Source organism: Tamandua tetradactyla, assembly GCF_023851605.1.
Source record: "Tamandua tetradactyla isolate mTamTet1 chromosome 22 unlocalized genomic scaffold, mTamTet1.pri SUPER_22_unloc_3, whole genome shotgun sequence".
NCBI lineage: Eukaryota > Metazoa > Chordata > Mammalia > Pilosa > Myrmecophagidae > Tamandua > Tamandua tetradactyla.
Genome location: NW_027518253.1, coordinates 962,261 through 977,070, shown reverse-complemented (window position 1 = coordinate 977,070; position 14,810 = coordinate 962,261). Strand labels below are relative to the sequence as shown.

The 14,810-nt window shown below is 35.4% G+C and overlaps 1 protein-coding gene across 1 annotated transcript; it reads left to right on the top strand.

Annotated features, from left to right (window-relative positions):
• Positions 1-8,876: 8,876 nt before the first annotated feature.
• Positions 8,877-9,865, top strand: LOC143672978 (olfactory receptor 7A10-like). Its single transcript, XM_077147382.1, has 2 exons — positions 8,877-9,781; positions 9,814-9,865. The coding sequence occupies exons 1-2, from the start codon at positions 8,877-8,879 to the stop codon at positions 9,863-9,865; spliced, it is 957 nt and encodes a 318-aa protein (XP_077003497.1).
• Positions 9,866-14,810: the final 4,945 nt, after the last annotated feature.

The following is a 14,810-nucleotide window of genomic DNA, read 5'->3' as shown; positions in this document are numbered from 1 at the left end:
ACTGTACTTGCATGGGTCTATTTTTGAGTTTTCTAAAATCTGTTTGTGTGTCTACTGTGTTGTCACAGATTAATTCATGTGTCTATTTTAGCAATACAACATTGTTTATTCACAGTTTATTCTTTATAGTTAGAATTGAAATCAGGTATTATTGGTTCTACGACTTGGTTCTTCTTCTGTATTCTCTAGGAAATCTAGGACTTTTACCATTTCTTATAAACTTTAAAACTATTTTGTCAAATATCTACAAATTAACTTCTTGTGATTGGAAATGGGGTTGAACTGAAAGTATAGATCAGGTGGAGATGAAATGACATTATAACAGTATTGATCTTTTTAGCTATGTAGATGAAAAATTATTCATTTTAATTTCTATTGTAGTAATCTATATACAAATTAAAATTTTACAACCTAACCATTTTCAACAGTGCAATTTAGTAATATTGATTGCAATAAAAATATTGTGCTGCCATCACCAATATCCTTATCCCAACTTTCTCATCACATAGTGAAAAATAAAAGGTCAATTGATTTTTGAATGAAATACAGTCTAAGAGCATTTCAGGTGGAACATGTTGTCTTGGGAAAAAGTTTAAAATTATGGACAAGGATGGTTTGTTAGCAATGGCATCAAGGAGAAGCAGGAATGTTTGTTTACACTGACAGTTTCAGAAAAAGGGAACTAAATCTCTGTATAATTAATAAGAAATAATTAAATTGATACATTTACAATCAATATAAACCATGGCATTTATGTTAATTTTGCTGACAGCTGCTTGTACTTAAACCTTTCTTGCTCTCATTTCTGTTCCAGCAGTTTCATGAGTTACATGGAATTAGAGAATAAAACACATGTTTCAGAATTTATCCTCCTGGGACTCTCAGAAGACACAGAAGTGCAGCCTCTCCTATATGCTTCATTCTTGACAAAGTACCTGGTAACTCTCATGGGGAATCTGCTCATTGTCCTGGCCACCATCTCTGATGCCCACCTGCATAGGCCCATGTACTTCTTCCTTCCTAACCTGTCTTTTGCAGTCACCTCCACCACTGTCCCAAAGATGCTAGTGAACATCCAGACACAGACCCAAACTATAAGGTATGGAAACTGCCTCACCCAGATGTATTTTTTCATGTTTTTTGGGGGCATTAGACAGTTTCCTCTTAACCATGAAGGCCTATGACCATTAGGTGGCCATCTGTCACCCACTTCTCTACATGGTCATCAGGAACCCCAGGCTCTGTGGCCTTCTGCTGCTGGCATCATGGATGTTGAGTGTTCTGAACTCTCTTTTGCATGGCATAATGGTTTTGCAATTGTATTTTTGTACAGAGATGGATAATTCCTCAGTTTTTTTTGTGAACTTTCTTAAGTAATCCAAGTTGCATGTACTGACAATTTCTCAATGACCTAGTGATCAATATTGCAAGTGGAATTCTGGGTGGTATTCCACTCACTGGCATCCTTTTCTCTTAATTTAAGATCGCATGTTCTATTTTCAGAATTTCATCATGTGAAGGCAAGTATAAAGCATTTTCTACCTGTGGGTCTCATCTTTCAGTGGTGTCCTTGTTTTATGGTACAGCTTTTGGAGTGTATCTTAGTTCTGCAGCTACACAAAACACAAGGGCAAGTACAATAGCTTCTGTGATGTACACAGTGGTCACTCCCATGTTGAACCCCTTTATTTATAGGGTTAGAAACAAAGACATAAAGCATGCCTTAAAAAATAATTTCCAGGTGAGAAAGTCTCTCTGTAAAAAGATCTTTTGATACAATTCAGAAATTAACTCTTCATTAAGAGAGGTTAAATACTGGTAAATATAAATCAAATTACTCTTATCATTGTATATAAAGGTAATATGCTATTTGCTTTATTCCTAGAACTCTATCTCTACTTCTCATTTATCAAAAACACTTGTATATTCTGTATTTTGTTTAAATCATTTGACAACTCTGATTGTATTCCCAGGATTCAGTATTGAACTGGACTCTTCTGCCTGAATGTTCTGTAGTAAATATTTAACACAGATCATTAGGTACATATAAAATTATTGAAACTGCTGGAGGGATGAAGGTGTACTGTCTTCCTGAAAGAAGAAATCAACTTCTGTTTTGTTATAACCTTTTGGTGAAAACCATTTGTCATTTCACATGCTCTGTACCTGTTGCCATGGATATGTTAATTAACTCTCAAAACATGACACGTCCTTAACTTGAGTCATCATATGATTAGTTTCAATAAACCTCATTCCATCTCCATGAATGACTTTCTGCAGCATAGTTCATTGATAGTTAGATGAGGATGTTACAGACATTGCATCCCCTGATTTTTCAATTATTGGTGGTTTCACTAATCACTGGGTTTCTTCCAGGGACACAACTTTGCTCTTTAAAAATTATTTTTATAGGCAGTGACATTTTTCAGTAAATTTCCTTTGGCACTTCCTGCAATAACAGTCCTCATTTACCAATCTTGAAAAGCAACTTGAGCAATTTTCTCATCACCAACTAGTCCTTTTAAAATTATTAATGCAAGATATTAGGTAATAATATCAAGGTTTTTGTTAGCCTACTGTGTTCTTTGTGAGGTAGAATACCACTAATACTTTCTTCATCACCTGATCCCTGAGCCATCTCTTTCATTGACAAATTAGAATGACATTTTGAGAGGAGAGATTGCTCTGAGGTAATGTCCAGTTTGAACAAAAAGATGTGGTCATTTATTTTCTTCACTTTTTATCATTAACAGAGCTTGGAATTCATTTATTTTGCAATGTATTAATCCACAGAAGCAGACTCTATGTTTTAGTCATACCTTATCAGAACTGTAGTTAACAGAGAAAAGAGATTTGAATCATGCAGCCCTGCAAATTTCTTGGTCTTGATTGTGCCATAATCTGAGGATTAAAATCCTGAGATTTTCATTTTTCTGTATGTCTCCAGGGCAAATAAAAGACTTACCTTACTCCAAATTCTTTGAGTTTGAATCCTCAACAAAATATTTTATCACATAAACCAATTTTCCAAAGGTCTTCAATAAACACTTTCTTTATGGATAGTCACCCATAATACAAACAGTGCATTATGAATCAGAATTTGCCAATGCTAAATATGCACTAGCTGTATAAATTTATCAAAGTACACAGTATCATTGTTGTCCTAAATTCCAACAAGTTGGTATATCAATTCCCACAATATTATCCCCTTATTTTCCACTTATTTTCAATCAATTCCTGTATCTAATAATTTACCTGTATTACACCTTTTTTTAAGCAGAAATCTCCTTTAAAAAAAATCTCTAAAAATTTCGTGAAGAAATTTAGTAGGCATATACTCTCACCATTTTTTAAGAAGCTAGAGGTATGACTTTCAAGTAGAAAACACTGAAAAAAAACCCAAAAACACTGGAAAACAGTCCAGCCAGGAAAGGTGATACTTCTGCTTTCATCAGAAACACTATAATCAAGAAGACTCCACTAAAGTGTTAGGTTGGAAAGTGCAGCATTTTCTGCAATTCTGGTAATCAGAAGCTCTTCCAAAAAGTACTGGTTATATGTGTGCTGAGCCTGCTAGTTTAACATCCTCTCCAGTACAGGATCACAAATCTGAAGGACAGAGAAATATTTGCATCATAAACATTCAAGATTGTGATTTTTTCTTGTGGAATTGCCCCTTCCAATGATATAATGTTCCCTATTTGTCTCTTTTAACATGTTTTGCGTTTAATGTCTATTTCGTCAAATATTAGTATAGCTACACCAGCTCTTTTTGGTTGCAGTTTATGTGGGATACACTTTTCCAACCATTCACTGACAATTTCTTTGTTTCCTTTGGTCTAAGATAAGTGTCTTCTAGAAAGCCTTTAGATGGAACATACGTTTCATGCATTCTGCCAATCTACAGAATTCCTTTCAATATTTCTTGCAGGGCAAGCCTCTTGTTGAACACTCTCATTTTCTGATTACCTGTGAATATTTAAAACTCTACATCATTTGTGAAGGATAGTTTCTCAAGATAAAGAATTCTTAGCTGACAGCTTTTCTCTTTCAGAGACAAATATATCATACCACTGCCTTCTCACCTCTATGGATTCTGATGAGAAATTGACCATTAATCTAATCATAGCCCCTTTGTATGCGATGAATTGCTTTTCTTCTGCTGCTTTCAGGATTCACTCTTTAACTTTGACATTTGTCAATCTTGTTAGCAATTGTACTGGTTTAGGCCTATTAGAACTCAATCTGTTTTGAATATGTAGTGCTTCCTGGGTATTTTTATTTATCTTTTTCCTAGGACTTGGGAAATTTCAGCCCAAATTTCCTCATACGTTCTTTCTGCCCTTTTTCACTTTTCTTATCCTTCTGGGACACCCATGAGCATATTTTTATACTTCATTATGTCATTCATTTCCTTGAGACACTGCCCATGTTTCTCCACCTTTTCTCTCTCCAAATTGTAAATGTCTATGTCCCAGCTATTAGTTTGCCTATCCTTTCTACTGCCAGCTCAAATGTGCTGTCATGTGCCTCTAAGATATTTTTAATCTTTCTATTGTCCTTTCATCCCCCAAAGTTCTGTTATCTTTTCTTTTCTTTTTTCAAATATTTTTATTCATACAGTGTCTTTTATTACCCTTGATCTCTATAATCCCTACTTTCTTTCATCACCTTGAATTGATTTAGGAGATTTGTTTGAATGTGTTTGATTAGTGGTTCCAAATTCTGCATCCCCTCAAAATTTTAATTGATTCCTTTTCCTTGGCCATACGTTCATGTGCTTAGAATGGCTTGCAAATTACTGATGACATCTCAGCGTCTGATTATTTGGGTGAGTGAACTTGGAAATTCAGATTCTGCATGCAGAAACCTCTCTCTTGAATCAGTGAAATGAAAGCCATTTTGGGAAAACTTGAGTACTAGAACCCACAACTAAAGAGAGGTGACCTCACAAAAGGAGGCCACTGGGAAAAGAGATGAACATAAACCTCCAAAACTTTTTCCCAATGGTCAAAATTCACCAATGTTTGCATCACTGTACCTTTTTGTTGTTTGTTTTTACCTCCAAAGAACTAAATATCTTAGCGAGCAGGGACACAAAAGATTATTTCATTTATGAGGCACATGGGAATTACATTCATAAAAGCATGAAAACATAAATGCCTCACCTACACTATCTCAAGTCGAGTTTATCAGTCTCTAGTGAGGTAGGAACATAATTTTCCCTTCTAGAGACCTCATGAGTATTTACATCTTCCTGCACTTTCTGGGAGCAGAGCTGCCAACTTCATCCATCCTTCAAGAAGGAACCTGCCTTGGTGAACACAGATGCTTCTTTGATAATTTCTGGGTGAGTCATAGACCCTGCTCATGAGTGTGGGGAGTATATTTTGATTCTAGGGCCCAATTTATTAAGAATAACTTCAGGACTATCAGTTTAGGGTGTGGGAAAAGGAACCTCAGCTTGGGCAGCTTGTCAGCAGCCAGATAACACAGAACCTTGCATTTTGTCCACAAGATTAATACTAATGTTTGAAATTATTGGAGAGTCAGTGAAGAGTTTATGGAAGTTGATGTTAATGAAAATTCTTGCCCTGTGGAAAGTTCTGGATTAGTTTGTGTTGTCAAATTCCTGCAGAAATGAAGAGGGCTGGAAATAGCACAGTGGCAGTGGGCTTGGAGGTTTGGGGAATGAGTATGGGTGGGGTTGAATCACAGCATATAAAACTGTTCTTCATTAATATTAAGCACAATGTCACTTTATATTCATCATTTTTTATTCTGGCAATTATTATATGAACATATAATTATTATCTCTGTTCTGATCTAATGGGCGATGAGTTGAGACTTACTGCAGAGTCATATTCTTCTCTGAGGCATATAATCACATCTGGAATGACATTCAGAGTTGATTTCCTAGATTTTTGCATTTAACTAATAACTTTAGTTCTTAATAAATGTAATAAAAATATGTGAGGGCAGTGGTGGCTCAGTGGCAGAATTTTCTTCTGCCATACCAGAGACCCATGTTTGCTTCCCGGTGCCTGACCATGTAAAAATAAATCAATAATAAAAAATTAAAAAGCAGTGTAAGACTTACAGAAACTGAAAGGATAGTAGAGACAGTCTCCAGAAAATCACATCCATTTTTGCTTGTTTTGAACATCTTCCATCCACAATACTATATTTCATCTATGTGTTACAAATGACAATTTCTTAGACTCTCTTTGTTTTTGATGGCCTGGATACTTTTCAGGGGTGCTGGCAGGGTATTTTGTAAAATGTCCCTGAGTTGGAATTTGTTTGATGTTCTCTTCATGATTAGACTGGGATTATGGGTTATGGTAGAAGACACTGGAGATAAAATTCTACTTTCACTGCATTATGTATCCAGGATACATCCCATTAATGCCGTTTTTCACTGTTGATGTTGAGAAGCTCATCAACAATCCTTGCCAGGTTTCCTCACTTTAAAGTTCCTCATTTTCCTGCTTTTCCAAATATCACCTTTGGAAGGGGGTTAGCACTTGAAGACACACTTTAGAAGTGTCAATCAACTCATCTTCTTGAGATAGCAGTATCTACATAAAGCTTTGCATGCATCTGCATGGGAGAGTTTTGTCTTCTTACTCATATATTAAATATTTTCTTTAAATCATTATAAACTCATGAAATTTATTTTATTTGGGTTATGATACAATACTACTTTATTTATTTTGTTGTGAGGTTAATTTCAGTTTGGACGATGGAATATCTTCCAGAGGTGCTCTGTGTCTCTTGGATTTATCCTGATCATTGAATGCTTCATTTAGCACCTATTTAATTTCTGGTGGTGTAAGATCTCAAGGCTCTTCCTGTATATTTCTGTTCCATGTCTAGGGTCAGCCATTTCTCCAAGGAAACTTCTATTGAAGAATGGTGTTAAAATAAAGGTCTGGACACTATATGTGTTCCCTGTTATCAAGACATCTAGGTGCTCTCCAAAGACAGAGTAAGAAAATGTATGTGTCTGACAAGTTGTGCATATGCACAGAGCTATATATATGTCTACATGTAAGCTTCTATCTATATTAACCTACTCAGGCTGATGTGTCTCACTCCAAACCATTGCCAGGTAGAACATTCTAGTTATCTCCCTTTGTTCTTGGTTAACTACTCATTCTGCAGTGGGAAACATATACTTGTCACCTGCCATCATCTACTTAATTGCTTGATTCCAGTATACATGTGCAGGTATGATAGAATTGCAAACCTACACTATAGTGAGATAAGCTTTATCACTAGACTACAGTACTTATGCTTTCTGTCCCCTTTATTTTCCCAACTCCGTTCATATCCCATATTACCATTTTAACACCTTTCCCCCTCATCCCCTCAGTAAGCGTGTTTCATATGTTTATAATACAATTAGATTGTTTTATCACATTTTGCATTCTATCCTGGCATTCCTATTACCCAGACAATTAATCTTCTATTTGCATATACAGTGCAAATACTTTATATGCAGACTAATTGTGAAATTCCTTAATGATAAATGTCATTGAACCTATTTTCACATACTTATTTACCACCTGCATATCTTCTTCATTTCAGTTTCTGTTCAGAATTTTTGCCTAGCTTTTTAATTGGGTGTTATTTTTCTTATTGGTGAGCATTAAGGGATCTTTCTACGTATGGACCAAGTCAATTATCAACGTCTTTCATAAAGCATAAGTCTTATATTTTAATGAAGTCCAATTTTTAAATGTTCTTCTCTTATGGATCATTGTTTGGGTGCTATTTCTAAAACCTCATCACCAAAGTACAGGTCACCAGATTTCCTTGGATGTTTTATTATAGAAGTTCTATACTTTGCATTTTAATTTTGAGTTCAGAATTCATTTTGAGTTAATTTTTGTGAAAAATTTACAATGCTTGAATAAGTTTCTTTTTTGGTTTTGCATGTGTACATGCCATTCTTCCACAGTATTTGTGGAAAAGATCTTACACTTTCCATTAAATTGTTCTTGCCCCTATGTTAAATGTCAGTTGGCTCTACCTGTGTGAGTCTATTTTTGAGTTCCCTAACATCTGCATATGTCTCTATTGAGTTCTCACAGATTAATTCATGTGTCTATTACACCAATACAACATGGATTAATCAATGTGTCTTTATTGTTAGACTTGAAATCAGGTAGTATTGGTTCTACGACTTGGTTCTTTTTTCAGTATTCTCTAGGAAATCTAGGACTTCTGCCTTTCATTATAAACCTTAAAATTATTGTGTCAAATATCTATGAACTAACTTCTTGCCATTAGGAATGGGGTTTAGTTGTAAGTGTAGATCAGGTGGAGATGTAATGGCATAATAACAATATTGATCTTTCTAGCTATACAGATGGAAAATGTTATTTGTTTTAATTTTTATTGAAACAATATATATAAAATATAAAATTTCACAGCCTAACCATTTTCAACAGTGCAATTTAATTAACAGTGCAATAGATTTAATATTGATTGCAATAAAAATATTGTGTTACCATCACCAACATCCTTGTCCCAGCTTTTTCATCACATAGTGCAAAATAACTGGTCAAATGGTTTTTGAATGAAATAAAGTCTAAGAGCATTTGAGGTGGAACATATTGTCTTGGGAAAAAGTTTAAAATTATGGACAAGAATGGATTGTTAGCAATAGTATCAAGGAGAAGCAGAAACGTTTGTTTACACTGACATTTTCAGAAAAAGGGAACTAAACTCTGTATAATTAATAAGAAATAATTAAGTTGATATATTTGCAATCAATACAAACCATGGCATTTATGTAGTTTTCTGACATCTGCTTATACCTAAACCTGCCTTTCTCTCATCTCTGTTCCAGCAGTTTCATGAGTTACATGGATTTAGAGAATGAAACACATGTTTCAGAATTTATCCTCCTGGGATTCTCAGAAGACACAGAAGTGCAGCCCCTCCTATTTGCTCTGTTCCTGATGATGTACCTGGTCACTCTCATGGGGAACCTGCTCATTATCCTGGCCACCATCTCTGATCCCCACCTGCACACGCCCATGTACTTCTTCCTTGCTAACCTGTCTTTTGTAGACATCTGTTTCACCTCCACCACTGTCCCAAAGATGCTGGTGAACATCCAGACACAGACCAAAACTATAAGTTATGGAAACTGCCTCACCCAGATGTATTTTTGTACGGTTTTTGGAGGATTAGACAACTTCCTCTTAACTGTGATGGCCTATGATCGCTATGTGGCCATCTGTCACCCACTGCACTACATGGTCATCATGAACCCCAGGCTCTGTGGTCTCCTGTTGTTGGCATCATGGATATTGAGTGTTCTGAACTCTCTTTTACATTGTCTAATGATTTTGCAATTATCTTTTTGTACAGAGTTGGAAATTTCCCACTTTCTCTGTGAATTTACTCAAGTAATCCAAGTTGCATGTTCTGATACCTTCCTCAATGACCTAGTGATGTATTTTGCAACTGGAATTCTGGGTTGTATTCCACTCACAGGCATCCTTTTCTCTTACACTAAGATTGCATGTTCTATTTTGAGAATTTCATCACGTGGAGGCAAGTATAAAGCATTTTCTACCTGTGGGTCTCATCTTTCAGTGGTGTCCTTGTTCTATGGTACAGCCTTTGGAGTTTATCTTAGTTCCACAGCTACAGAAAACTCAAGGGCAAGTACCATGGTTTCTGTGATGTACACAGTAGTCACTCCCATGCTGAACCCCTTTATCTACAGTCTTAGAAACAAGGACATAAAGAATGCCTTAAAAATAATTTCCTGCTGAGGCAGTCTCTATGTGCAAGAATCCTTGGCCTCAAGTTCAGAAATTTACTCTTTATTAACAGAGGTTAAATACTGTGAAATGTAAATCAAAGGACTCTTAGCAGTGTGTATAAGTTAATATGCTATTTGCTTAATTACTGTAATTTTATCTCTATTTCACATCCATCAAAAAAACCTTATATATTCTGTATTTTCTTTAAATCAGTTGACATCTAGGAATATATTCCCAAGATTCAGTATTGAGCCGAACTGTTCTGCCTGAATATTCAGTGGTAAATGTTTAACACAGGTCATTAGGAACATATAAATTCATTGTAATTAATGGAAGGTCTGAGGTGCATTGCCTTCATGAAAGCAGAAATAAACTGTTCTTGTGTTATATGCTTTTGGTAAAAAGCAGTTGTCATTTCAAATGTTCTGTACCTGTTTCCAGCATTTGAAATAGGGCACACCCTGGATTTCAGTCGAACATGATGAAGTTTCAAAAAGCCACATCCATCTAAATCTGTGCCTTTCTCCTCCATATTCCATGAAACTTAGATGAGGATATAAGAGACATTAAACCCCTGATTCTTCAATCATTACTAACCACTGGATTTCTTTCAGACACACAAATTTGCTCTTTAAAAATTGTTTTTATATGCAGGGACATTTTCCAGTAACTTTTCCTTGGCACTTCCTACAATCGTAGGCCTCCTTCACCAATTCTGAAATGCAATGTGGGTCATTTTCCCATTGCCCAGTGTGTCTTTTAAACCATTAATGCAAGGTATTAGGTAAGAATATTGCAGGTTTTTGTAGACCTCCTGTGTTCTTTGTAAAGTAGAATACCACTAATGCTTTCTTCATCAGAGCCATTGGCAAATTAGACTGACATTTTGAGATGAGAGGTTGCTCTGAGGTATTGCCCAGTTTGTGAACAAAAGATGTGGTCATTTATTTTATTCACTTATATCTTTGTTAGAGCTGTGAATTCATTTCTTTTGCTATGTATTAACCCAAGGATCAGACTCTGTTTTGGTCAACCCCAATCAGAAATGTAATTTACACTGAAAAGAGATTTAATTCATGCAACACTGCAAACTTCTTGATTTTGATTGTGCCATAACCTGAGGCTTAAAATTCTCAGCTTGTCATGTTTTGACGTCTCTCCAGGGAAAATAAAGACTCACCTTACTCCCCATTCATTGAGTTTGAATTCCCAACAAAACATTTTATCACATAAACCAGACAGTTTCCCAAAAGTCTTTCATAAGTACTTTGTTTAGGGATGACTACAAGTAATAGATTGTGAGTCATACTTTGCCATTGCTAAACATACACTAGATGTGTACATTTATCCAAAGCAGATAGCATCACTGTGGTCTTCACTTACAAAAAGTTAATGTATCAATTCCCAGAATGTTATCCAGGAAACTCCATGCATTTGCAATCAGTTCTTGTATCTAGTAATTTACTTGAATTACTCCTTTTCTTTAAGCAGAAATCTCTTTTTAAAAAATCTCTAAAAATTTTGTATAGAAATTTAGTAGGCATATACTCTCAATATTTCTGATGAAGCTAGAGGTGTGTCTTTCAACTAGAAAAAAAAATGAAAATAAAAATCACTAGATAATAGTTCAGCCAGGAAATATGATACTTCTGCTGTCCTCAGGAACATGGTATAATCAAGAAGACTCACTAAAACTTTAGATCAGCAAATGCAACATTGTCTGCAACTCAGGTAATAAGAATCTCTTCCCATAAATATTGATTACATATGCACCTGCTAGTTCACCATCCTCTCCAACACAGAATCCAAAAGTGGGAGGAGGGAGAAATGTCTGTTAAGGGCCAGTCCACCTCATTCATGTCACACCACATCATGTAGATGCCATGCAGGATGCCAAACTTACTTACACTTGAGTGTCATTCAGGAGGAAGGGTGATTGTATCTCCTTCAAAATTTCCAAAGACTTCCTGTTTTCTTTCAACTACATTCAGCTCATAAACAAGTTCTGAAGAAAAGATATTTTGTAGAGCATGTCCTGGGTGAGTAATGAAAACTATTACTATTCTGCCATAAACACCAACTCACAAAGTTTACTTCTTTTAGCATTCCAACAACTTCAGTTTTCCTCAGTTGAAAAATATTCCTGGGCTTGTTAGTACTAATTTATTCTTCTCTAGAACCGTTAAATTAAGTGATAACAATTCAGTCTGAACTAAGGGTATTGATTTGTTCTCACAGAAAATTAAACTTTATTCTTGGAGAATCTATATGTGGATGCAAGAAAAAATAATGCGATTGCATGCTATTGGTCAAAGTAGTGCAGTGCTGGGTTTTGTTGGAAGGAAAATGTGAAGCATCATTAAAATTTAGATATCTGCAAAATAAATTTTCAGAAATCATGGTGAGAGATAAACACTATTTTACAGATGAAAATACTATTATTTTTCCAGAAGAAATAGGGGATTTGATTCTTATCTTCAAACTTACAGTGTTATGTTATATAGAAGGAGGAGAAGAATCATTTTGAGTCAGTGTGCTCTGTTCAATAGTATCCCATTGGATACATTCAATACCCATTTGCTTGGGCCCTTCCATGCAAAATATAAGGCATACAAAAGAGATGCATGTTTCTGTTGGAAGATTAATTGTCAAGAGTAGGACAGAAGTCAGAAAGAACTCTGTCAGATACAGGGAACACGATTTAAATTCATACACTGTAGAAAGCACTAACAGATCCCTCACCACTAAGAATGCACCATAAAAATGTAGCCAGTGTCAAAAGGCATGTATGTGATACATAGGAGCAATGAATACTTCCACCCTTGACAAGAGCTGAGTTTCGAAGAGAAGCAAATGACAGTGTTCCTATGTTGGATGAAACGGTCTTGGACAACATGTCCAAGTGGTCTTCCACCAGTGTGAACATTCTAATTTACGCTTCAATTTCAGATCACTTTCCTCAGAAGTATTGAATGTAACCATAGAGCTCTGAGATAAATCATACAAACTCACATTATTGATCTATTTCATCTCTTTAAGTTTCAAAAAGACTTTTTACTTTTATCTGTTACCTTGTGTGGAAATAGTGTCAGTGGAGAAAAAGAAACACTTGAATTAACCAGAGTTCTGTTGTGCTGTAGGAAAGAAATATGATGGCACAGAATGCTTTACTTGCAATAGCTGCAGGAATTAAGTAAAATCTAAAAACATAAATTTCTTTTATTGTCTAATGTATTTTTCTGGATTCCACTTTGGTCTATTGCTGCCAGTTTTCTTTGAGTTCCACTTCAGGGAAATTTTAAATTTTCAAAAATTGATATTTCAACCCTCGATGGTCTATTTGATTTGTTTTTATTTTATCAGAAGTTGTTGTTTAAGGAAAACTCATACATAAAATACAGATTCACATACACCACCCCACCATCAAAGCTTGCATGATTGTGGAGAGTTTGTTGCAGTGGATGATCACACTTTTTCTGTAACTCTACTTATTTATTAACAGTAGTTAATCTACCATTATTTTTTATACATCTTTATTGTAATTCTTATCTGCCCATACCGTGGATAGAGGGAGTGTCACCCAAAAGATATTTACACTCAAATGTTCACTTGATGAAAACTCCATAGTTATAAAATCATTATCAAATATCAAGGCTAATGGATTACTACAGCTTCAGTTATTTCCTTCTGGATATTCTAATGAGCTAGAAAATAAAAAGGTGGCAACATATCTGCATGAGTCATTAGTCAAAATCTTTTGTTAAATTCTAATTTCTAATTATACTTCTACCTCTCATTTGATCATTCTCTCAATCTTCAGGGAAATCTCAGCAATGGCCATTTTACCTTCATGCACGAAAAGGGTGTTGGCCTCCCTGGGTAAGGAAAGAAGCTGACTGGTGTTCTCTGAGAAAATGTTACCTCTGGGTTTCAGAGCTTATCTGGGATAGCAACAATTTGGAGTCCTATAGTTTCTGAAAAAAAATAAACATAATAAGAAGAACATTTATAGATTCTTAGTAAGTGTCCAGGGTTTCCTTTAGGATTTTAGGAATACTTTTGTTATTGGTTTGGCATAATATGGCAATATTTAATACCTGGCTGAAGCCTGTATAAGAGTAACTTGCAACATGAAAACTCAACTCTATTTGAAATCTCTTGACCACTGAAACTGAATTTTGCCTCATTTCTTTTCCTCATCTTAGTCAAGAAAGTATTTCCAGCCCCATGATGAGAAGGCCAGACTCATCCCTGGGAGTCATATCCTATGTTTCCAGGGAGCCACATCTGTGAGAGTCACGTTCCAAATGATGGGGAGGAAAATGGGTTTTTTGCAGAGTTTGGCTTAAAGAGAGGCCACATCAGAGCAACAAAAGAGATTCTCTGAGGGTGGCTCTTAAGCATAATTATAAGTAGACTTATCATCACCATTGCAGAAATAACTTTCTTAAGGACAGGACTTATTATTGAGATAATATTAGGAATTCCCCCTATGGGAAGATAATACTTCCACATTTTCCCCCAGTCCCTCAAGGGGACTTTACAAACTCATTTTTATTTTCTGCCCAAAATACTATGGAATGTATCCAGGTTTTATGTTAATCTGTACAGAAAAACAAGATCTCACTCCCTATCCAATTAAAAGAAACTGTTGCCTCTAGGAGATGAATCAGGATTCAAACATGGCTTTTCTAGGGTATGTAATCCTTTCAGACACCATATGATATTTGTCCTTTCATTCATGGCTTATTTCACCCAGCATTATGTCCTGAAGTTTCATTCACCTTCTTGCAGGCCTTACAACTTCATTACTTTTTGAAAATTATTAATTTTTCCCTTTATTCATGCATCATCTTCTTGATTTCCTTATGTTTTATGTCCATGTTTTCCCTTAGCTCTGTGAACCTATATAGAAGAGTTCATTTGGTGTCTTTGATTAGTTCTTCCAGTATCAGCATCTTTTTGAAGCTCATTTATTTTTTCCATTGAATGGATCATGTCTTCCTTTTCCTTATATTTCTT